The sequence below is a fragment of the Cavia porcellus genome, unplaced genomic scaffold, assembly GCF_034190915.1.
Source record: "Cavia porcellus strain 051 isolate PalLab524CR breed Dunkin Hartley unplaced genomic scaffold, mCavPor4.1 scaffold_1, whole genome shotgun sequence".
NCBI lineage: Eukaryota > Metazoa > Chordata > Mammalia > Rodentia > Caviidae > Cavia > Cavia porcellus.
In genome coordinates this window covers 189,053,567-189,079,675 of record NW_026947484.1, presented here as the reverse complement: position 1 = coordinate 189,079,675, position 26,109 = coordinate 189,053,567, and the positions used below count along the sequence as shown (strand labels likewise).

General features: G+C 45.4%; 1 protein-coding gene across 2 annotated transcripts in view; it reads right to left on the bottom strand.

Annotated features, from left to right (window-relative positions):
* The window catches only part of Coro2a (coronin 2A), a 68,024-nt gene that overhangs the window by 12,649 nt on the left and 29,266 nt on the right, over positions 1–26,109 (bottom strand). For both annotated transcript variants that reach the window (XM_003470889.5, XM_063224834.1), the window contains exons 2-4: positions 25,072–25,272; positions 4,586–4,702; positions 562–711 (exon numbers count right to left, since the gene is read on the bottom strand). In XM_003470889.5, coding sequence (XP_003470937.1) covers positions 562–711; positions 4,586–4,702; positions 25,072–25,272 — 468 coding nt within the window. The remainder of the gene's footprint in view (positions 1–561; positions 712–4,585; positions 4,703–25,071; positions 25,273–26,109) is intronic.

The following is a 26,109-nucleotide window of genomic DNA, read 5'->3' as shown; positions in this document are numbered from 1 at the left end:
GCCCCGAGGTGCCTCCATAAGGCCCAAAAGAACAAGGAGGGAAAAGCTGAAAACCCCCCACTGTGGTCCCACCACTTTGGCCCCCAGACCGGTTACAGAGGCCCAGGGAAGGCACAGGATGCTCCCAGGTCACACTGTCAGTCAGAGACCAGCCGGAGAAGCATCCAGGCTCCAACCCCCAGGACACATGGCGTGTGCCTGGCAGTCCCTGGAGCAGGGGGGTCTAAGGGCAGAACACAATAGGGTGAATCACGCTCCCTAAAACAAAGGTCCACCCAGAGCCTCAAATGGGACTTTATCTGGAAATAGGGTTTTTGCAGATGTAGTCAGTTTAGGTCACAAAAATTAGGGTGTCTTTATAAGAGGACACACATGGACAAGGCCCCCCAAGACAGCAGAAGAGCCAGCCGGGGGCCACGCAGGGATAATCTCCCCAGGGCTCTGTATGGCTGCCAAGACCTTGACTTGGAATTTCTAGTCTCTGGTACAGGGGAGAGAGGATGCTTCTGTTGTTTCAAGCCACCCACATGTGGTGACCTTGCCAGGAAGCCTCAGACTCACCTTGTAGTCATAGCCAGAGCTGAAGAGTATATTGGCGGCTGTGGGGTGCCATTCCACCAGGCCCACTCTGCGTGAGTGGCCCACCAGCTCCTTCCTGTAGGTGGTGAGGTTTCTTGTCAGCAGCTGCTTGGGGATGTCCCAGATTTTGATCTGGCGGGAGACACAGGGGCCAGGGCCGGGGGTTAGTCAGGGCACCTTGTTTTGTCAGCTCTTTGCACCGTGGAGGGGCAGTCAGAGGGACAGAAGCTTTACCAAGGTCCTCTGACTGGAGTGGTGGCTGGTCTTGACCTGAGATGAGCCCATGCTTCCAATCCTTCCCCAGGGAAGCTTTACTAACACTGTATTGTATCATATTGTATTTATTGTATTTTTTCAGACAGGATCTCACTGTTACCTAGGCTGGCCTCAATTCATCCTGCTCCTGCCTCAGCCTCCAGCACCCAGCTCTGTTATCCTGATGGCCAGAGGTGTTGGGCAGGTAGGTGGGCTGCTGGCCTGATCTTCCAGGCTGGATGCCAAGGCCCATGTGCTGCTGGCCTAGGATACCCCTCCAAACACAGCCTCTTCCCTTTCCTTGTCCTAAGATTCACAGTGGAGCCTTGGATGCCAGGAGGGTTTGTGCAGCACCCTCAGGCACTAAGGTGCGAGTGCAAACTTTGGAGCGAAGACAAACCTCTTGATTTGAGGAGGTACTGTTGATAGCTTGGAAGAGGAGAGACTGAAAAGTAGAAACTTTGGCAGGAGGGGGTCAAAGGCTGCTATGTTTAACACTAAGGGCTAGAAGGAAGGGGCTGAGGCGTCCTTCAGGGAAGTGCTGTCTGAGATGGAAACAGGGATCCCATTCAAAGAGCAAGCACCCTGTCATGGGAGAATGGAACAGAGGCATGGGTCGTGCTGCAGAGGGAGATGGAGCCTTGACTGGTGCTGTCTCCATGCCCCTCCATGGCTGAATGTATCACTTCCTTTAGAGACACAGTAACACCTTGGCTTGCAAGTAACTTGTCCTGTGACTGTTCCACAGACGGCCAAACATTTCTAATAAATTTTAACTCGGTAAACCAGTGATGCCTAGCGTGTACCTGATACTAAACGTCACATGATCACACCTGAGCCAATGCTTCCCTCTGTCTCTGTCTCGTCTCTCTCTGCAGGACTCTCTCTATAACCTCCCTACAGCAAGAGGTTATAGAGAAGATCTCATCTGCAGAGGAGGAGGAGAAAAAGGCAGAGGAATCCTTCACTTCAAATGTGATCAGGGAGAAGGGTAAAATGTGGGAAAATGTCATAGAAAAGCACCACCTACATAAGGCTGTAGCAGAGAGAGTGATGAATCTGTGTAATGACAATGAAACGTTACATTTCCATCAGATCCTCAAAAGGAGACAAAAGCAGGTGTCACCGGACAGGTTCCTTGTTGAAGGTCCATCAGTATACAGCAGCAGCACTTCAATTTGTGACAATGGAAGTTGTTCTACACAGTATCTCCCCTCTCTTTGTCTCCCTCACCCCAGCCACAAAGGTTTCCAAGGTAAGTGCAGGCTCATTTGTTTATTTTTCTTTCTATTTTGTATTCTAGTATACTGCTATAATAATTTTATATGAATATGTTTGGGTTGTGTTATTTCTCGTGGGGAAATGTGCTCTAAAAAACAAGCACTTCAGCTGACAAGCATGTTTCTGGAACAGTCTATATTTGCAACCTAAGGTTTTCCTGGGTACAGGTTTTTCAAGCAAGCCGTGCTTCCGCTTCTGGACATGAACTCTATCTGGAGCAGTGCAGGCTGCAGACAGAGTGGTGGGCAAGGGCCGTCCATGCACAGAGCTGCCTGGTAGGACCGGCACTGGGCTGTTTTGCTTGGAGATACAGGTGCACCCCAACAGAGGAAGCAGGGCCCCCCACCCTGCACTTCCTAAGGCTGGAGGCTCAGCCCTGTCCCATGTCCAAGATCAGTTTACAAACGAATCTGCCGCCACTTCTATCTCAATCATTGTGTCCATCTCCCCTGTGCTTGGGGCATCTGGGAAGGGATGGTGGCAGGAGGCTCAGAGCAGGCCCAAAAGGGTGAGCACCAAGGAAGGGAGGCCAGGGCTGATGTGTGACATTCCGTCAGAATGCTGCATGCACTGGGACACAATCTGTTCCCATGAGGCCTGACTGCTCCTTTGGTGAAAGTCTTGGATGCTTCTCAGCAATTTTCTATCTTTTTTTGTCTTTTTGAGACAGAGTTTTGCCGTTTAGGTTGGTCTTAAATTTACTTTGTACCCCAGACTGGTCTTGAACTTATAATGATCCTTCTGCCTTAGCCTCCCAAGTGGATTACAGGAATGCACCACCACACCTGGCCTTTCAGCAATTTTCTACAAGGGTCCTGACACAGATCTGATAGAAATTTTGGATTCCTAAACTGCAAGTCTGTAATCCTAGCACTCAGGAGGCAGAAGGAAGAAGATTGTGAGTTTGAGGCCAGTCTGGGTTGCATAGTGATGCCCTATCTCAAACACAAAACAAAACAAAACAAAACAAAACAAAACAAAACAAAACAACCAAACCAAACCAAAACTTTCTCCTTCCCTTTCCTGATAAACAGTGAGGGTTCTGCAGTAATTCTAATTTCCTTTTTTTGTCTCAGCTACTAGGCAATTCTGAGTCAAACTAGGAACTCAGCTGCTGCCACCAGCACAGCTGATATTTCTCGGATTTCCTCCGTTTCCCCATCTGTGGCTCTGGCTTTGCCCTTGAGGGAAGTGGCAGAGCTCAGTAGAGGGAGAATGGGCCCTGGAGTCAATGAGGCCTATGCTGCAGCCAAGGTTGCCTCCCACAAACTGTATAATTTGGTCAAATCCCTGCACCTCGCTGATCTTTGGGTTCTCCATCAGAAAAATATCTTACCTTGTAGAGTTGCTGGGAAGACTGAAAAGAGAAGTGCAGTCAGAGTTGGGAATACAATGGGTAAGCCAGGCATGGTGGTGCACGCCTGAAATCCCAGCACTCGGGAGGCTGAGGCAGGAGGATCACTGTGAGTTCGAGGCTAGCTGAGGCTACATACTGAGTTCAAGTTCAAGGCTAGTTGGACTATACAGTGAGACCTTGTCTCAAAAAGAAAAAAATACAATGGGACCACAGGAACAATCCCTACGACCTTCATCCTTATGTTAATTAGCTGCTCACCTCTATGTGCTTTATTTTAAGTCACAACATATATATTGTCTTTGAGGCAAGGTCTCACGATATAGTTCAGGCTGGCCTTGAACTCACTTTGTAGCCCAGGCTGGCCTTGAACTGCAGCAGTCCTCCTGCCTCAGCCTCCTGAGTGCTGGGATTACAGGCGTGCGCCACTGTGCCTGGCCTCCCTGGCCTCAGCCAATATAGTTTAGATGTAGAATGAGTAAGTTATACAGAATGAATCGGAAGTAAGTTAATGCTGAACATCATGGGGACATGGACTATGTCCCTGGTATACAACTGGAGCTGAAAAACATTGAAGGGTGCTGGGTGCACTGGAGCACACCTGTAGTCCTCGTCACTTCAGAGGCTGAAGCAGGAGGACTGCTTGAGGCCAGGCTGGGAAAAATAGCAAAACTCTGTCCTAAAAAAGTGGGTGGGACTGACCTGTGGATGGTTTGGGGGTCTATACTCCCACAATTCCCATCCTTTCACGGCTCACTGTCTCATTATGAGATTTAGTGGATTTTTACCACAATAAAGATACCTCTCACAGCATTTTACAGTTTCTCCGGAGCCTGGGCTCTCCCACTGCAGCACAACCTCATCTGATCTTTGTTAGAGGGGTAGAGTTACAGTTCCTACTTACAGGCAGGGAAAACTGAGGCTCAGAGAGAGAAGGGGCTGCACCCCAAACCCAAGCACCCCAAACTTCTCCTAGTCTTTCTTTTGCTTCTTACACAATGATGAAGTAGTTGCTTCTTACACAATGATGAAGTAGTTGGGGCACCCCAAGGGGAATGCAGACACTGTCCCCCACCCCAGCCTCTAGGCCACAGAAGCACACCGGCCGACACTCACCGTGGCATCTTCAGAGCAGGAGGCAATCTCGAAGTCATTGAAAGGGTTCCACTTGATGTCTAGGATGTTCCCTCTGTGCCCGCAGACCTTGGGGTAGTGGGGGTCCAATTTTCCTGTCTGCAAAACAGTGCCCAGAGAGTTGGAGAGAAGATTAATGTGACTTCAGCACCTGGATGGTCACTCAGTCAGCAAGAAGCCACTGAGGAACCAAGAAAACCTGTGGCCAGAACTAGGTGTGCACCTCGACTTCGCCCTGTCCCATATGATCCTGGGTAGAGGTGGGAGAGCCTCAGTGCTCTCCTTGGGAAAGTGAAGGAAAAGACAGGGTTACTCAGGTTGGTGTGAAGATCACAGGAGCTGAGGGGAGAAAGGTCTACAGAGTGCCCAGCCTGAGGGCAGTGGGCAATGTAAGAAGGGCGCGGAGTGCAGGGATGTACCAAGATGTGGCCCCTGGGAAACAGCCCACCAGCTCTGCGGGAGAGTAAACAGAGCCCATAGGACCAGCAATTTCATCCCAGGTATACACCGAAGCGAAAGGAAGACAGATCTCCAGAAACATTGCTCACCAACGCCTGCAGCAGCATTGTTCACAATAGCTCAGTGGTGACAACAGCCCCACGGTCCAGCAAGTGGCGAATGGCCGTATAATACAGAGTGTATTCCCCCTGCAAAATGTCTCCTAGCCAGAATAAAGGATGCAAGTACCAATGACATGCTACAGCACAAACGGCCTCAAAAGCATTACGCTCATTGAAAGAAATAGATATAAAAGGCCACCTAGGACACAAAGCGTAACAATGATCTAGCAATGGTAAAGAGGAAAGAGGAAATGTTAGTATGAGGGAAACTTTAACACTGTAAATTTACATACCAGTCGGGACAGAGCAATATAGTTACTGGCAAAGCATAGACTAATATCTAAATATTGACTCTTACTATTGTCCTGTTCTGACTTCTATTTTATTTTAATATAGAAGGTGCTGCAAACATATACTAATGAAAAAAGGTACAGCCTTGGAAACACAAAATAAAGAAGCCCAATGCTTTGACAATATGACACTTACTCCATGGTGCAAACAGATGCAGGCAGCAGTGTATGTGAAGGCAGGGCCCACTCACATTTTTGGTGTGTTTACACCAAAAGTCTGCTGAATCAAAATGATACATCAATCAATCTTGAACGATAATTTGATTATAACCTTCATAACATAAAATGTTCAATATCTTATAGAGCAACCTTTCAGCAGAAATTACTTTGCTTATGTCTTTCTCTAACATTTAATGAATCAAATGACTACCTAACCAGGCTGACACTGGATCTACTTTTGTGAAAGAAGATCTGAAATATGTAAAGGGCATGGTATGCAATTAAATCTGGATTCTGTTTTGAAAAAAATAAACTCGCTTTAAAAAAGAAGCCACGTAGTAGCTGGGCACCCATGTGCACCTGTCTGCGGCCCCTGGAGGAGGAAGCTGAGCCTCAATCACTTAAGTTAGTGAAGAAGCCCAAGAGTTCAAAAGCCAGCCTAGGCAACTGAGTGAGACTGTCTAAACAACAGCAAAAAGCCAGACACTGACGTTCTACCTAGCCTATGTCCAGATGTGGTTTTGGTGCTTGAGCAAATCAGTCCATCTCCTAGTACTTGGTATGCGGAGCCCTGACTGATGCTTATGAAAGTCTAGAGCAGATAAATTCGTGGAGACAGAAGGCACATTAGAGGCTGCCTAAGCTGGGGTAGGGGATGATAGGGAGGGACCACTAATGAGGATGGAGTTTCCTTTTGGAGTGATGAAACTGTTGTGAAATTGAGTGGTGATGACAGTCAGGCAGCTTTGTGAATACACTAAGACCCAGCACGCTGTACACTCTGAAAAGGTGAATGTATGTGCTCTGGAATGCAGTTAAAACACAGCGCATCTGCCTCCCTTTCCTACTGAGAATTCCTGTCCAGACTTCAGTAGGACGCTCAGGTCCCGTGGTCCCTGTCACATGGTCCTGAAGCTGGGGTTTGCAATGCCACTCGTAGACTTGAATTTCCTGGGGCCAAAGAACAAGTAAAGTCACAGAAGCTCGGGATTGGTGGAACCAAGCATTCCTTCTGCACATCACTCCACACAGCCCTGGGAGGCAGAAGAACAGCTAGGCTCAGGCCCCCCGCTGGCCAGTGTAGCCATCATCTATACCCACTGCACACCCTCAGGTGTTTGTGCACCCATGCTCCCAGACCTCCTTAGTAGAAGGAAGTAGAAGCCGGCCAACATCCATCCACTAAGCAAATCTTCACAAGGCATCCAAGGGACAGGCCCTATTTAAGGTGTCACTGTAAGGGGATTATAAGCCATGGTTGCAAAATCAGTAGACTCAGGACTTTTCTACAAAGGAACTTGCAAGAACAGAGTAGACTCAGGGAACTCTGCTTGCTCTCTTTCCTCACCTCCCTGACCGTGGAAAGCACCACACTTTCTTTCTAATGCTGGTTATCTAAATCAGGGCCTTGTACATGGTAAGCGTGTGCTCCAACACTGACCTACACCCCTGATGGCCACTGCACTTTGTGTGACATCTCTAGGATATTACTTGTGACTGAGCCAAACCACAGTGGTGGTCCAACTAGGCCCTGGCACGGTGGGGTTTCCGTATACATTTTAGGAGCTTGCGATCAAAGGAAGTGGTCCTGGGCTCCGCTCTGCCCAATTCAGACTTTCCCCTTGGGGGGAAAAATGTATTAGACACTTCACAGTAGAGTGGATCTCATAATGGGGGTGAAGAACACTGGAATGACCATTATTTGACTTATTGGAAAAAGAACGATAAATTTGATGAAATTATCAGTGTAATATTAAATTTACTGAAGTTGGGGTTATATAAAGAATATTTCTCTTTAAAGGAAATTTTAAAGTAAAGGGTAAAGGGCTAAGACATACATAACTCACCCTCAAGGTTCAGAAAAAAGCCACACACACAATGTACATACATTCAGAGAATGTGGACTTGTATCATGTTTGGTTTCTTTCCAATGGCTCTGTGTCTCACTGAAAACAACAGATCCTTGGAGAGGGAAGAGCAGGATAGCCTGAGGCCCTGCTCAGGCCTGGGTCCCCCAGGGACCTTCCCTCCAGCCTGTGATTCCTCACCCAGCCCCCAGGCCATCCTGTACAATGTCCTCCAGGTGTGACCTTTCCAAAATTAAAATCTGAGCATGTTGTGTACCTGCTTAAATTTTGCAAGCCTCTGTCTCCTCATCTGTAAAATGTGAATGTGGTCTCATCCTTGCCAGCTTGTTCTTTAGGGGTGAGTGAGAGACTGTGCATGAAAAGGTGGACAGGGAGCTGCTGTAGTTCAACAGTGGCTACGCTCACACGCTTATCAGGGTATCAGAGTTGAGGAAAAGCTCAAGAAGAAACTCACTGTAACGATAATCATGGTCATCTAACTGGTGGGGTATACGGATTTTAAAAAATCATCTTCTTATCTTTCTAAATTTTGGCTGCAGCACACAAACTCAACACACAAAAATCAGTAGTGTTCCTATATACCAATATGAACTCAATGAGAAAGAAATTAGGAAAACAATACCATTCACAACAGCATCAAGAAAAATTAAATACTAGGAATTAACCATTAACTAAGGAAAAGAAGGGTCTCTACAATAAAAACCAGAGTACTCTAGACAAGGAGAATAAAGATAATATCAGAAAAATGGAAAAATATTCTCTGTTCCCGAATAGACAGAACCAAAATAGTCAAAATGGCCATACTTCCCAAGCTGATACATAAGATTTAATACAATCTCAAAGCAAATACCAACAGCATTCCTCATAGAACTAGAGAAATAATCTTAAAATTCATATGCAACCAGAAAGAGACCAGCATAACAAAAACAATCCTCAGTAACAACAGCAAAGCAAGAGGCATCACAATACCAGATTTCAAAGTATATTGCAAATATACAGTAATAAAAACAGCATGGTACTGACACAAAAACAGACACGTATTGATGGAATAAAATAGATGACCCAGAAACAATTTCAGATGCAGTCACCGGCTTTTTGACAGTCACAATGCTGCAGAAAGGGTGACCTCTTTAGCAAATGGTGGTGGGAAAACTGGCTATCCACAAACAGAAGATTTAATCTAGACCCATATCGTTCACCATGTATTAAAGTAAAATAAAAATGGATCAGAGATCTGCATATCAGAACAAACACATTTAACCAGTTGGAAGACAAGGTAGGTAAAACTACTGAAGTCACAGGCACAGGCAAGGATCTTCTGTGCACAGGAAATAGTTCTGAAAATCAATAAATGGGCTAACCAAAGTGTAAGCCTGGACCAGCAGACTTATCCTTTGCTTTTCTACTGTAAATTTGTACTTTAGCATTGTAGTGGCCAGCTGTGCATCTCAGTACCTCTCCCTGAGGGATACAGGGAGTAAACCGTATGTTTAGCAACTTGATGTGACAAAAAGTAGGAGTGTGCACATGTGCAAAAGCATCTAACTAGGATTTGGACCCACCTTATGCTCCAGCTAACTGGTTTTGAGTATGTTTACCTGAGCATCACAGAGGGTTCAATAGACCCACACCTCTCCAGGATTTGTAAAAACAGTTCTCTTAGCCAGGTATGGTGGCACATGCCTGTAATGCCAGCCCTCAGGAGGCTGAGGAATGAGGATCGTCATGAGTTCAAGACCATCCTGGGCTACAAAATAAGCCGGCCTGAACTGTAGAGCGAGACCCTGTCTCAAAAAGACCAAAAAAAAAAAAAAAAAAAACCCCAAAATTTTTCTGGTAGAAGTAGCCCAATTCAGTACAATGACACATAAAAAATCAGATTTTCAAGTTTTGGGAGGAGCTCAAAAGTGAGTCCTCAGTATATAGCTCTGTGGTACAACACTTGCCTGGGAAGTGTTATAACTTGGGCCCCGGTATAAAATCCAAGGAGGCAAGAGACCGAAAATTTAGGTGGCAAAGGCTTTATTTCCAGGCCTGGCGACCAGTCTCTGGGAGCCAATTTGGAGACTGTGTCCCAGAGACTGAAGGGAGGACTTTAAAAAGAGGCTGGAGGAAAAGGGTGCGGGGAGAAACAAAGAAACCTGCAGAGCCATCAAACTTGTTGACCCGAGTCTGGAAACTGTATTGCTGTCCACTTAGCTCTGACAATCTCGGGAGTTCCTGGTGTTTCTCAAATTACTCCCATCCTACAGACTGACATTATCTCGGAGTGGCACATCTGCAGCAATATTTGGGGAAGAAAGTGGACAGTTAATTATCCCAGGACAGCTTGTTTTCTCTAGTGGGTGCGAAGGGGTCAAGAGTTACAAGAAGCTGAAACTTTACCAAGATCTGATATCTAACTCATTTGATGCATACAGAACAAAAGGAAAGCACCAATTGGGGTTTGGGCCATAGTATTTCCCGGTAATTTCTTTGAAGCTAAACAGTTCTTAAAATTTGGGGCAGGCTCATTTTATGACAGATCATCACCGGGTCGGGAAGAGGTCACCAGAAACCCAAATTCTTTATGGCCTAGATAGATAGGTGAGGGGAGAGGGAGGCAATAAGGTGCCATACAGAACAGAAAACGGCGGTTATGTGTCAAGGTCAGGGTAAAGGGTTAAACTCATATGCAAATCTCTCTGCACACAAGCAGGTTACTTTAAACAAGTATAAATTAATGGGCCATTCTAGTTTTCTTTAGCTCTTTAGCGGAGAATAGAGGTGCCTAACAGTGATTATCAACCCTTGTTAGCTTGTTTTAGCACAACTTCTGTAGTTTGGAGAGGGCAACAATGGTTAACATATCAATTAGGTGAGATTCTTGCAATTCTTTACAGAGGAGAGTGTTGCTCAACATATCAATTAGGTCACTTAACATATCAGTTAGGGAAAAAGGATAAAAAAAAACACATTTAGTAAGCCACTTTACAGGTTTGCTATAATACACATATAACGAAGCTATTTTCTTAGAGTACAACAGGAAGTATGAGGTCCTGAATTCGATTTCTCGTACCTCCTCCAAACAGTGAATCATCAGATCACCCATACATGGATGATGAAGATGCCGGATTATGTTAAAACACATGCTTTTGTAACAGAAGAGTGGTGTGGGTGTAGGATGATGGTGACGATGACCACGACTTTGACATTGGCCATGTGAGTCAAAGTTCCTGTGACAGTGAAATGGCTCAGGAATCCACTGACAGAGACACAAGGAATGCAGGTCTCCTTGCCTTAGATGACAAAGGAAACAGCAATGTGAGGACATATTTGAGTAGTCGAAATGTTGCAAAAGGGCCACAAAACCAAATGGAATGACCCAATGTTAGAACGAGGTCCGAAATGATAGCAAGGGTCTCGGCAGGGGTGGAACAGGATTGGACAGAATGCTAGCACTGCCATTCAGTCTTAGAAACTGTAACAGATAAAAGGCCACAAAATGCAGAAATATGCAGAGCTGAACTGCAAGAAAAATGTTCTGTGTGCTCCAACAACCATATTAAACAATGATGAATATGACACCTCACTAAACTGACACATTCATAGGTCTGCTGTACTTAGCACAGATTTCTCATGGTGACTGCAAGAATGTAAAAGACTTATGGAAAAGCGATGGGTCAAAATATGGAATAAAACTTATGCCCTGGTAGATGCCAAGACTTGTTGTGCTTTTAATTTAGACATTTATCCTGGAGCTCACCATCAGGCCCTTATTTGTACAGTACTAAGCTGAATGATGTTATGAACAGACTTGTATCCCTCCCCGAAACTAATCAGAATGTGACATTCTACAATGGATTTACCAGTTTCCAACTGATGTCACATTTGCTAACAGCACAAGACAACAATGCAGGAACCATATGCAGGAACAAAGCAGAAATTCCAAATGAAATGCTGCGACTTCAAAACAGAGAGCTGTACGGTACAATCTTTGGATTTTAGGAAGACAGAACATTGGCCTTGCACATGGCAAAGATGCTGATGTCAACATTTCACCATGAAGGAACTACTGATAGGGAAACCTTGACAGAACAGAAGCCTGAGATGAAAACTCTCAACAAGAAAATTGAACATGGCGTAGACATCGATGAATTACATGGCAACTATGACATCACCTGGAACACAGAGCATTGGCTGATGCTTGGGCTTTACTTGATCCTAAACATGTGAGCCATAAATAGTTTGATAGCTGGCAAAGAAAATAACAAGTAAGAAACATCATGGAGAAACTTTCTTAGAGGATCAGGACTGGAGCTCCTAGGAAATCATTTCTAGCAGAGGCAAACAAAATGTTTCTGCCCGGGGAACTATGCAAAATAACGGTGGGGCACACTGGTGAGCTGACAGGAGAACAGGCAGGTGCAGCATCACAAAGACCTACGGTGACAACAGGAACACACAGAAGATGTCAACCGTGCCCTACAAGAAAGGATGGGAAAACAAAACTCCTGTGCTGTCAGTGAGCCACACCTGTGTATGGAACACGCAGTGATCATGTGTGAAGTCTGCCTTGGGTGTGACGGTTGCAGTAAAGCTTACTTCTGTGGTAGATTTCTGCGTTTACACTAAAGTTCACAGAGGTTTTTATTTCTGATGTGGACTTTTAGGTTTTGTAAGCACTTAAAAGAACTGATGTGAAAAAGTTATGTCTGTTCTAAATGCACAATACATATTAAGAATTTAAAATTTTATCTTATTACTACTGACTACACACTGTGGAAGATAATAAGAACCAGCTGACAAAACAGCAAGACCACTGAGATGTCAAGTGTGTCCTACAGCAAGGCCAGGAAGGCAAAAGCCGTGTGCTGTCAGTGTTAGTGATGTGGGTGTGGGATGTGCTGCTGTCATGCATGCAGACTGCCTTGGGTGGGATAATTAAAATAAAGGCTATTCTTTGTAGGGTTCTATTAGTATTTCCATTGTGGTTCATATGGGAATTTATTTCTGATGTTCTTTTTTAGACTATGTACACCAAAAACCAGTTGATGCTGAAAATTTTGATGCTTTTTTTTTTTTTTTATCAGTACCAGGGATCAAACTCACGACCGCCTGCTTGCAAGGCAGGTGCTTATGCCGCTGAGCTAAATCCCCAGCCCTGATGCTTTTTTATAAGCACTCAATAAATATATATTTTTAGCACTCAATAAATATTAAAAATTCAATATTTTTGTGGTTTTTTCCTGTTAAGTACTCACTGTGAAATATAATGAAACTCACAAAATTATAATTAATAATTAATCAATAGGAATGTTCTAAAGAATAAACATGGGTCTTTTTGACCTTGATGGCCACAATTAGTCTTATGTTCCAGGGCCACATTAAAAAGGTTTTGCACAGCAGAAGAAACCATCAAGAGTACAAAGGCAACCTATAGAGTGGGAATTAAAAAACATTTTTTTTTGTTAGTTTTTGCTCTCTAGTGTAGGTTGGCCTTAAACTCATTACGTAGCACAGATTGGCCTAAAAATTGCAGCAGTCTTCCTGGTTCAGCCTCGGAGTGCTGGGATTACAGGCATGTGTCACCTCGCCCAACCAGAATGGGAAAAATCTTTGTCAGTGACTCTTCAGACAGAAGATTCACTTCTAGAATATATAAAGAACTCAAAATCCCCTCCCCCAAAATAAAAGACCCAATCAAAAAATGGGGAAATGAATAGACACATCACAGAAAAAAAATGAAAATGGCCAGGAAATAAATTAGAAATGCTGAACATCACTGGCTAGTAGAAAAATACAAATTAACATAACACTGAGATTCCATCCTGTGAAAGAAAGAATGGCTATCTTCAAGAAGCCAAGTACTAACAGATATTGGTGAGGCTGTAGAGAAAGGAACCCTTTTGCATTGTCCATGAGAATTTAAACTAGTACAGCAGCTATGGAAATCATATAGAGATTCCTCAAAAAACTAAAACTCAAATTCCATTTGACCCAGTTCTTCCTCTTTGGGTATCTACCCTAAGGAATTCAAAGCATATCACAGTGATACATGCATACCCATGCTTATAGCAGCACAATTTGTAACAGCCCACGCAAATCTTGGAATCAGCCTATAAATCTGTGAACAGATGAATGAAACCACGTGTGGCATGTAGAGGACCACTCTGCCACAAACAAGGACAAATCTGAGTCACTTGTAAGAAAATAGATGCACCTTGAGACCATAATGTTGAATGACATAAAGCAGCCATGCAAACGGACATAATACGTGGTTTCTCTATGAGAAACCCAAAGTTTAAATACATTAAAGAGCAAGATGAAAAACAGATAATAGGAAACAGGGAGATAGATCTCCTGCCAAAAGGAAGAGGATCAAGAGATGGAAGGAGAGGGTAGGGAAGAGAGCAAAGGGATGGAAAAAGAATTAAGGTGTGTTACGTACATACACTAACTCCCCACCATGAATGTAACCATTATGCACTACAAGCACATACTAATAGAAATAAAAAAAGCAGGTTATTTTACCTTCATCAAAAATGTATTTTAAAACAAAACTGTAGAATCTAGGTGTGGAGAAACAGATCTATAATCTCAATATTTGGGGAGCTGAAGCAGAAGAATTACAAACTCAGGCTAGCCTGAGCTACATACTGCCTCAAAACCAAAACCAAAACACAAAACCCCCATACACTACAGATTTTCTGAAAAAGAAGTTTGCAGAGAACAGGAGTAATAAACACTGAGCCAAGCTCTCTTACCCTGCACCTGTGGCAGGCATCACTAATGGATCACAGCACCCTTGTGCTACTGGAAGACTAGGCTGGAGAAGGCACTTGTCACTGGGAAGGTGAGGGGCACAGCCCTGCTTGAGGCCCCACCCCCACTCTGGTGTGAGCCTGTGGGGCACCTAACTGCTCTGCGGGCACATCTCTGAGTCAGTGTCCTGGCCTCCTTCCTACAGTAGGAGCCTACAGTAGCCCAGGTTGGTGATGAGGCCGCCAGGTGGGAGGAGCAGCAGGGAGGTCATCCAGTGTAGATGGGGAAGGCTGGCAGGCCAACTCACTGGGCTTCCTGCACTGAGTTCCTGCTACATCACCTCCTACTCTGCAACCCCCAGCAAGAGATCGCAGCTCTTTATGCCTCGGTTTCCTTATCCAAAATGGAATGCACTATAGCACTGGTGTAAGGACTAAAAGTACAAGTACTGAGAACGCACCAAGGGGCACAGTGAGCACCCGGTGTGCGGGTCCTCAGAGCCGATCACACTCAGCCAGCCTTTAATGTTGCTCGTTATGTTCTGAGGCCCAGGGCAAAACTGCTCTGTGGGAGACTCCCCTCCCCACAAAATGCACGGGCAGTTGCTCTGAGATGCCCATAGGAATAAAATGTCACCCCGACCGTAACTCAACTATTCATGAGCCTCAAAGTTGGATCAGACACTTTCGCACGCTATAGGGAAAAGATTTTTTACTGGTCTTCTTTAAGACCCATAACTTTAGGAGCTATGTATGTGCCAGGTCTGGCGCTGTGTACTCTGCTTATATTATCTGTCTCCAACCATTCCCAGGAAGTGGTATGAGAATCCCCACTGACAAGTGCAGAAGCCAGGCTCGGAAGCTTGACCATCGTGCCAAGGGTGACAGAGCCAGCCAGGGACCCAGTCAGGAGAACCAAGCATGTTCCAGCTCACTGGCCAGGCTGCCACTCCTGTCCTCATGCCTGCTGTGTGCCAGACCTCAGGCCGAGTGCAGGCAGTGGCAGAGATGGGTCCTCGTGGAGGAGGAAAGATGTAATATTCTCACGGTTGGAAAGAGGGGCGAAGGGGCTGCAGAATAAGTCAAAGAAGGCTTCTTGGATGAAGCCCCTGATTTGAGCCTTAGAGAGGGGAGACCAGGCCTGGGTGAGGGGAGGTGCTTCAAGTCAGACAGGGGGCCCTGGTAGGTTCTAAGTGGGGGGTCAGGGCAAAGGCAGGCTGAGGGTGGGGTGGGAGGGAGGCACGGCATGAGACTGTGGCACGGAGTCCACTCCCCTTGCCCAGGGCTCAGGCTGGACCTACAGAGAGACTCAGAGGAACTATGTGCTCACCAAGGTTAAGTCAGAATAGAGGAAATAAGGTAGGTACAAAGGTGACAAGGAAAATCATACTTCTAAATCACATTTCTAAAATTACTAAAAACTGCAGATTCAGAACACAAACCCAGTCCAAAAAAAAAATCCTAATGTCCTTGAAGACACAAGGAGCCTGGGCTTTTCTCTGAAATGGACTTTGGCCCTTCCTTTCTACTTATAAATGGGCTCAGCTCCGAGATGGCCATTACCTGCCAATGGTCCATCGTCCGCTTCCTCTGCAGGCGAGGACAGCTGCGTTTCATCTCCTCTCCCCACAGGTTTACAGGCCCACAGATTTCTGCCCTAAGTCCCCATAAATACTCCATCCCCAGACTATGATATGCCTTTCTTTTGAGGGCCCACACTATTTCTTTGAGTGTGAATTTTTTTGTTGTTGTTGTCTTTTTGAGACAGGGTCTCACCACGCAGTTCAGGCTGGCCTTGAGCTCACTTTGTAGCCCAGGCTGGTCCGAGCTAGCAAATCCTGCTGCCTCAGCTTCCCAAGCATCGGGATTACAGGCATGTGCCACCACACTTGGCTGAATGTGTACTTTAAAATTTCTGCCTAATTTATAGCCTCTTACTGATTCATCCTGAAAATTCTTTGTCTGCAGTGGGAATCAGCAAACCTACAACTTACTCCACAGATAAGGTGGGTTTAGATCCCATATGGTCATTTTGGAGACCTCTTTGGAACCTTTCTGGAGACAGAAGGGGTCAGGTGTAGGGCAGGTGCCGCTTCAGGAGCTGGGTTGAGCAAAGGAGACGTGGGGGTGTCCCTGACTCTGGAACACACAACAAACACACTGCCCCGAGGATTTGGGGCTCGGTGGCCTTCATTGTCCTCCATTTAGGAGCACACAGATGAACACACGAAGGGTTGACTGTAGAATCTGAAACACAGGGCTGGACACGAGGAACCACAAAGGTTACTGGTAATCCCATTTGGGGTTAGGGGCAGGGACGAGGGGCTCACTTCCTCCCAAGGTGGTTTATTCCACTTTTAGGCCCCATTAATTCTAAAAACGCATTTCTTATGTCCAGCTGTGTGGCCTTCTACTCCTCCCACTTCTTGCTACTGAGCTGAGCTCTGTCCTTCAGGCCCCTACAGATAGACGCCTCTTTGTCCTAGATCAGCTTCCTAGTACTTGAAGTTAGCAGAGGGGCTCGGTCTTGGGCTGTGCTGTCTTCCAGGCTGAACAGACGGAAGCAGAGGGATTTCTCCAAACCAGGTTGGCCTCTACTCCACATTTCTAGACAGGGAACCTGGGTGGGGAGAACAGATTTGTGCTTTGGGTCTCAAAATGTGCAGGTTGAAGGTGGTGCGCAGCACATGCCTGTAATCCCAGCACTTTGGGAGGGTGTGGCAGGAGGATCACAAATTTGAGTCTAGTCTATCAACTTAGTGACTTGGTGAGACCCTTTTCCAAAATAAAAAATAAAAACAGAGCTGAGAATATAGCTTAGTATGAAGGCCCTGTGTTTAATCACCAGTACTGCTAACCAACCAATCAAACAACTAACCAAAACAACTAATCAAAAAAGGCCAGGCTGGGACAAACTTTGGAGGGCTTGATGAGAAGGCAGGTAAGGGGCAACCCTAGGAGATATCTGAGGTGGTCAGATGGCTTGTGAAGGGTCAGTCTGCCCTCTGTGAGCTCAGCAGGAAGTGTTCCTCCGTGGCCTCCTAGCCATGGTGTCCACCAGCCTCTCCCTGTGGCACTGGGGCCCCCAGGCCTGGCCCCACCCAGCAATGTTCCAGGTCCCCCTCCCAGGGGCTCGAGCTGCCTCACCTTCCCTCCTCCTCCCTACCCTCCACACCTCACAGCAAAGTCCACACTCCTCAGCCCTGCTGGGTGGCTCTGTCTAGGGCTGGGTTCCAGGGTCAGGAGTAACACAGACCTTGGTTCCCAAGACTCCAGGTCATCCAGGCTGCAAAACTCACCCTCCTCCTCCTGGTACTGGTGGAAGATAGGCAGGGACACTGACTGTGGAGCCAGCTCCTTTGCGACAGGAGACACTGCCTAGAGGCCAGTCAGGCCTCTGATGATAACTTCGGAATTCTGTGGCATGGCTGAACACCTTCCAGTGCGGTACTGCTTTACTTCCTGCACTTAAGGACAGGCCAGCCTGTGCCCTTCACACTTGCTTACTGACGCTTCTGAGGCCTGCCTGGCTCCGCGTCCTGGTGACGAAGGAGGAGCCGAAGCCAGTCAGTTCACCAAGCCTCAGGAGCAGAAGGTGGGCCACAACAAGTGAGGGTCCTGGCCACCCTCAGGACTCAGTGACCATCTGGGTCAGGCCTCAGTGCCCAACACGCTGGGGAAGTTGTGACACTAGGCCTTAACACCCTTCTCTGGGGAATACAGTGACACTTGTGCAAGGCAGGCAGGTGTTGGCAAGGCACCAGCATGCACTCCCAACCCTACAGGGCGTGTCTGCGTGAGCATGCGCCATGATGGGACAGGCTGGGGTGTGTGTCCTCTCTGCCTTGTAAACCTGTTCAGAAACACTGGATGCGGTTACTTAAGAAAACTGTCAGCCGAACCCAAGGCCTCCTCCAGCCTTCTGGTCAGACAAACCCACTCAGGAGACAACCAGGAACATTTCCACACCAACTGGGAGTCAGAGGGTACAGGGAGCTGTTATTAATGTTGTGACCCGGCATTGCAATTACATTAGAAAATGTTCCTGCTTTTTAGAACTGCATAGTGAGGTAGGGGGAAGGGCAGATGACGAAATGTCCAGGATTTGCTTTACAATATTAAAGAGAAAAAAAAAAAAAAAAAGAAAAAGGGGAATACAGTAGGGCACACACCTGTAATGTTAAAGCTGTTTTGGGAGGCTGAGGCAAGGACTCGAGGCCTGGGTAATTTAACAACAGCTTGTCTCAAGGTAAAAAATTAAAAAAGGGTAGGGATGTAGCTCAGGGTGAAGGGCCCAGGTTTAACCCCCAGCGCTGCAAAAACAAAAACAAAACAAAACAAAAAACAAGTGGATAAAGCAAGATGGTAAACTCTTGCTAATTCTACAATCTGGATACAGAAGAGTCACACATGCCTGCATGCGCGTGTGCACACACACACACAGACACACACACACACACACACACACACGGTTTTTTTGGAGGTGGGGGGGGTCTTACCTTGTAGTTCAGCTTCCTGAGTGCTAGGATTATAGGTGTGCACCACACCATGATCCTGTTTTGTGTTTGAGGCTTTTCTTCCCAATTATTAAAGTGAACTAGAGTAGAACCTTCTACTGAAAACGGAATTTGCAAACCAGCAGCTCTAGCGGAACCAGGAAGCAGCCCAGTCAGATTTAGCAAATAAAATACAGAAGGCTCCAGTAAAGTCTGATTTCAGATACACAATCAAGAATTTTTAACCCTAGTTTTACTAGTACTAAAGAATTATTTGTCAAAACAGTTTACAGCTTCTTAGAAAATTAAACATGCAACTACCTCATGACCCAGCAAGCATCCTCCTGGGCACTTATCCCAGAGAGATGGAGACACTGATGTTCTCACAAAAACCTGCCCATAAATGTTTACAACAACTTTACATACAACAGCCCTAAACTGGAAACAACCACATGGCTTTTAATGCCTGAGCAGTTAAATAAACTGTACTTCACCCACTGTGTGGAATGCTACTTAGCAACAAAAAAGAACACACAACTGATACAAGCACCAACCTAGATGAATCCCCAGCGAATTTTGCTGCCTGAAAAAAGCCCATCCAAAAAGGTTACAACTGTTGGGTTCCCTTTATGCAACTTTATTTATGGATATATCTGTTTGAGACAGGGTCTCGCGCTCGGTAGCCCAGCTCGGCCTGGAATTTATGATTCTCCTGCCTTCGCCTTCCAAGTGCTGGGGTTCCAGGTCAGGATTACAGGCACACGCCATCACGGCAGACATAGAACATTCTTAAAATGTCAAAACTATAAAAATGGAGAATAGATTAGCAGTTGTCAGGGGTTAAGGAGGGAGCAGCTGTGGCCTTCAAAGGACAATAGAGAGCTGTCCCTGATGGAGATGCTCCAGCCCTTAACTGTACGCTGTCAAGATCATGGTTGCGGCTTATCCTGCAGTCTGTGAGATGTTACTGTCTGGGGGGAGCTGGGCAAAGGCTACACAGGATCCTGCTGTATTATTTCTTATAACTGCATTTTGAATCTACAATGATCAAAATAAAAAGTTGAATTACAAAACAGCTGAAGAAATCACTTGTTTTTCTGAAGTGGCCTTTAACTGGGCCTCCTACACTAGAGCCAGCGATGGAAACACTGGCTCTCTGGCTGCACTCTGGGACACAGAACGAGAACCCGCACAGTGATACTATCCCGTGAGAAGCTCTGGATAGGAGCCCCAGCTCTTTCGGAGGCCAGATTTTTAAGAGTCTGTCAACAGCCTATGTCTTTGAGCTATCTATGAAATTTCACAAAGCCCAAAGGAGATCTGACATCTTACCTAGGACCAAGTTGTGTAGGACAACTGAATTCCAACCCTTTAGTGGTTTCCTGCTTGACTCAGAAGAGTCTGGACTCACTTTGGTCTAAATATCTTCATGGTCAGGGCTCTGTTAATTGTCTGACATCATCTGTCACCACTCTTATCTAAGTCACGCTGCACAAACATACCAAACCCATTTGCACCAAAGGGCCTTTGCACATGCTATTCATCTGCCTGAACACCCTCCCTCGAGTGCTTCAGGGGCTCTGCTCAAAGGCTGTGCCCTGAGAAAGACCTCCCCATTACACTGTCTAAGCCAGATCCCTTCCCACCCCTTGTCAGATTCTATCACATAAACCAGCTTCAGCTTGAAAAATGTCATCTCATCCGGTAAGCTCCCTTGCCTCAGCCTAGCACTCCCGGCTCTTCCCATCCGGCCTAGTGCACTCTGCTGGATATCTCCCTTCCTGTCCTCCTCAGATTGATGATTCGCTCTGGCCAGACTGCCCTCCACCTTGCCCTTGAACATTCCAGGTGTACCCCCCTCCACGCCCTCACTGCTGCCATTCCCTTCACCCCTCACACTGCCCTGTGCACATGGAAGAAGAATCATCAGGTAATTTGTTCAGTCAGTGAAAACTGTGAGCACCAAGTAGGCACCACAGCAAAGTGCCTCCTCCCCGACTCTGAGGACCTTAGGAGGTGCTCCATAGCAGAGCACAGATGGATATAAGGGAGTCGGGGGGTGGGGTCCTACGCAAGGAATACGCTGTGGAATGTGCCTTTAAAAAGGCCAATGAAAAAAGAGGGCCAGGGGTACAGCTCAGTGTGAAGGTCTTGGCTTTAATCCCCTGTGGGGTGAGGGGTAAGCAGCCTGAAGTCTGGGGAAGAGAAAGTGTCCATGATGAATATAGTATAAACTTTTATTTATTTAGGCCATCTTTAATATCAGTCTTTCAATAATGCTCTATAAGTTTCTCTAAGTCCTTAATGTTTATTCCCTGGTATCTGATTTTCTAGTGTCTTGCTGGAAATATTTAATTACACTTTTCTAAACGTTCCTGGCATGTACAAAAGCAATTCATTTTTATATTTTGAGTTTCGTACTTAGATGCCTTACAAATAGTCTTATTTTTCTAATAATTGAACTACATGTTCCTTTGGCGCCAATCAGATCCGTAAATAAGGGCAGTTTCCTTTCTTCCTTTTCCATCTTATATCTTCAACTTAGTTTCCACTTTTACTGTGCAGGTCATGACCTTTTTATCTTATTCCTGATTGCAAAAGGATGCTTCTAACATTGCCTCTTTATAAATGATGTTTATAGCATTTACCAAAGAGACAAAGTCAACAGCACCAGTAATGGGACCGGTGACATCACATGCGTCATGAAGTAATGGACTGAGACGGACACAGCATCACATGTGTAAAAGTCTTGCCAAAAATACACAAATGGGACTAATGAAGAGATAACATGATAAATCCAAATTTAGAAACATTCTAAGAACGTTTATATTTACTAAAATGTAATGTGTGGTTGTCAACTGGATTCTAGATCAAGAAAACGAAATTTTCTATAAAGAACATTGAAGGTATAACAGACATAATCTGAATTTGGATTGCATAACTCAACCTATTATGTCGAATTTCCAAATGTGGTTATATTATGGTAATATAAGAAAATATTCCTGTTCTTAGGACATACAGACTGAGGTGCAGCATTCAGGGGTGCAGGGTTATATCTGTGACTTCTCTCCATTTACATACACCCACAGTGCAGATATGGTAAAATGTTATTAACTGGTAAACCAGGTAAAGGATAACCATGAATTTCTTCAAATATTTGCAAATTTTCTATAGGGTTGAAATTATTTCAAAATAAAAAAGCTTGTAAACTACTGTTGGTAAGAGGTTATAAACTTTCCCTTCTATCCCTGGCGCCATCCTTTTGACCTTGACTGTCCCAGCAAGAGGTCCCTGGCAAGTGGTAGAGTCCTTAAGGGTGGTGCCTAGTGGGAGGTCTTTAGCTTACTGGGTTGGTGGGAAGGCCAAGGCTGTTGTTGGATCCAAGTTCCTTCCCTTCTCTCTCTTTTGCTTCCTAGTGACGCCACAGGCCCCAAAACTACAGGGCCAATCCATCAGAGACTGAAACCTTCAAAGCTGTGAGCCAAAATAAATCTTTCCTCTTTAAGGTTAATTTCCTCAGTGTTTTTTGTGATGACAGAAAGCTAACACAACTAGTCAGTCTGCTGTGATTTTTCTCATGTGTGGTTACTGCACTTTATCAAACGCCTTTTCTGCATGCATGGAGATGACGGTATGATTTTTCTTTTGTTATTTGTTAATAAGGTAGCTTACCATTGTTAACTAGTATTAAGTTGCCTTTAGTTTCTGGAACAAATCTAAATTGATCCCGAAGTGTCATGGTTAGAGTCTCTGCAGTCTATCTGTACTTCTTCCCTAGTGGTCTGTCTTTGGTTTTGGTATCAAGGTTACACAGGTGTCAGAGAATAAGGAAGGAAATTCTCTCTCTGTTTTTAGTTTTGGCAGAGTGCGTGAAAGATTAGATAATCCCTTTCTTGGAATTTTGTAACACTTGCCTATAAATTCATCTAGACCTGGAGTTTCTCCTATGTGTATGTTTATGTAAAACACAACAAATATGCAAAAAAGTGCATAGAATGTAAACATTCCACCTAATGAGTTGTTGGAAAAGAAATTACCAACAGGTCATTTAAACCATCTGGGTATAAATGGGCAGCTATGCACCTTTCCATCTTCTGTTCTAGTGCCCCTGAGCATATATTGTTTGGTATATGCTTAGGAGTGGAACTTCCGGATCATAGGACTATGTATCTTCTTTTTTCCCCAAAAAACAGACACTCTAGTTTTCCAAACTAGAAGTGTCTGATATATACTTCACACAGTTCCTTATCTTTGCAATCACTTGCTGTTATCAGACATGTGTATTTTTGACAATATAATGTGCAGTGAAATTTTTACTGCTCAATTTAAAAAAGTTACAGGACTATTTCTTTCTCTGTTGCTCCCTGGTGATAAAAATTTCTACTTTAATCCATATCGACAAATTACATATTTTGGGAGACTTTCTCACATTGTCAGTGTTTCCAAATTTATTGGTATAAAGCTGCTCATTAAAATATCTTATTACATTTTTTTCTTGTGGAGCTGGGGGTTGAACTCAGGGCCTATGTACATGCTAGGCAAGTCCTCTACCAGTGCGCTATATTTCCAGCCCATCTTACTAGATTTTAAAGCTTTGTGGTTACATTGCTTTTTTTGTTCCTGATGTTATTTGTATCTTTTTTCCTTTATTATTTAATCAATCTCTCCAGGGAATTCTTTATCAGTTTTTTTTTTTGTTTGTTTTATTTTTTGTCTTGAGACAGGATCTCACTATGCAGTTCAGGCTGGCCTTGAGCTCACTTTGTAGCCCAGACTGGTCTCAAATCCGCAATAATCCTTCTGCCTCAGCCTCCCGAGTGCTGGGATTATAGATAGGCGTGTGCCACCTCGCCTGTTTTTTTTTTTTTTTTTTTTTGGAGACAGTGTCACTATGTAATCTAGGTCTTGAACCTGCTATGTGACCCAGGCTGGCCTCCAACTGTCATTTCTTCCTGCATCAGCTCCCAGAGCACTAGGATTACACACATGGGCCACCATGCCTGGAAATTCTTTTTATTATTTCCTTCCTCAAGCTTTCTTTGGGTTTACTCTGTTTTTTTTTCTTTTTCCTTTTCTGTTTTAACTTCTTAGATTGAATGCTTACTTATTAATTTTCAGCCTTTTTCCTTCTGTACTTCATTTTTTATTTTTCCTCTCTGCTTTGTATTAGTGCTGTACTTTTTCCTTGATATACCACATTCTCTGCATTCCTTAAGTTTTATGACGTAATTCAGAGTACTTTTAAATTTCTGTTTGATTATTTCTTTGGTTTGATTATTTCTTTCTGTTTGATTATTTCTATTTTAGAAATTGTTTAAAAATTTCCACGTGAGCAGGAACTTAACATTTATGTTATGTTATTGATTTCTAACTCAGCTGCATTGCGATCTGAAAGCCTGGTCTACACATAAACTGGGTGTGCTAGCGCATGACTGTAATTTCAGCACTTCGTGAAGTCGAGGCAGGTGGGCTTCAAGTTCCAGCCCAATGTTGGCAACTTTACCCCCAAATAAAAAGAGGCTGGAGTTACAACTCAGTACAAAACCTCTGAATTTAATACCCAGCACAGGAAAAAAAAAAAAAGCCAGCCAGTCTGTTCCATCCAGCTCCAACACGTATTCACGACTGTAACCACTGAGATCCTCTGAGGGTCTAGGTCAGGCAGTGGTGGTCTCTATGCACCCCTAGTGCCCTGATCTTAGTCTGTGAGCTGTTGTTCTCTGTCGAGGCTTCGAAGCTCCTCTGGCTCTACCAGCTGAGGAGCCCTTTGTCCCTTCAGGTGCCCAGCCTTAGGGCAGAGACTCACAGTGGTTTCCTGATAGTCACTCTTAAGGGTCAGAAAACTGTCCATCTGCAATGGTGCATGCTCTGTCTGCCTAGGACAGGTTTGTGCTCCCTTTCTCATACTGCTCACCTCTTCTAAGACTAGGACTGTGTGTTTTCCTTTTTGTGAGCAGGGATAGGTGACTGGAGATTTTCCCAACTCCACCTGAGTCCAGGAAGACATTAAAAATTGTATTTTATTCAGGAGTGAATTAATTTCCAGAATTGTTTTATAGAGAGGGGCAGAGGCTCTAGGTCAGCCAACCCAGCTAGCTATTGGGAGCCTAAAACCCCAGAGACGCACGCTTTCCTAAGAAGGAAACCAAGGCTCAGAGAGATAAAACGTGACTTACCTGAGGCCACACGGCTAGCACAAGGCAGAGCCAGGACTTAAATCACATCTGAGCCTTGAAACCCAGGTTCGGTCTACTTTCCCTCCGTCTGGCCTGAGGACACCAGGCACCCTTACCTGGTGCAGGGGGATGACGAGGAAGGCGCCCCCACCTGCACACTCAGTGACCACTGCGATGAAGTGGGGGTTCACTGCACAGAAGTGATTGTCGTGAACGCTGCGGGTGATGGGCACGGAGTCGTAGCAGTTCTCCTTGCTGGCCGGTTTGCCAAAGACGTGGCGGAACTTGGAGCTCCGGTACTGGGGGTGCCATGACATCTGTTGGAGACAGACAAGACAAAAGGCTTGAGGCTCGCTGCCCTGATTGTGGGACACATGGAGGTTTCACCTGGAGAATCTCTAAGTGGGTACAACGGGGCGGTGGTCAGCTGTATGTGGACAGTGGTATGCTATGAAGGGCAACCGAGGGCATAGGTTACAGTCATGGTTATCCCTAGGGGTCCAGGGAGGTAAGGGGGCAGTGCATAATTACCACCCACTTGTGTGCTGATGTGTTAGGGCTTTTCATCTCTTCAAGGAGAAACACAAAAAAGCAGAGAAACTACAGAGAACTCACCGGCAACGCCATTCCCCTACCCCCACCAGGCTCAACTAAGTGGGTAGCTGTGCTCTCTGGAGCCCGAGGGCCTGGCCTCCAGATCCAGTTCTGGATTTCAGAGCATTTCAGGCTTTGCGTTCTCCGGGTTAGGGATGCTCAACCGGTGCTGTCATCCAAAATCTTGGGCTTCCTCTGTTCCTCATCCAGCTGGTATTTGTTGACTATTTACTGAGCATGAAGCTGTCCAGACCCTGTTTCGGGCACTGGAGGGCTTGGTGAGCATGAGCCTGGGCCCCACCCATACAGGAGGGAAGAGTCTTTGTGGGAGGCGTGATTCTGGGGACCTGAACCTGCCAGCAGGAAGGCCTGCTGCCGGATGTGACACAAGGGCTTGACATGAAGGATGAGCAGGCCACATAGGCATGACAAGGGAGAGCTGGGACAGCTATCCTAGGCAGACAGAAGCGTCTGAGCAAAGGCTCTGAGACTGCAACAGGCCGAGAATGTTTGGGGAACCACTTGTGGTTTAGCAGGGAGACATTAAAAAAAAGAAAACA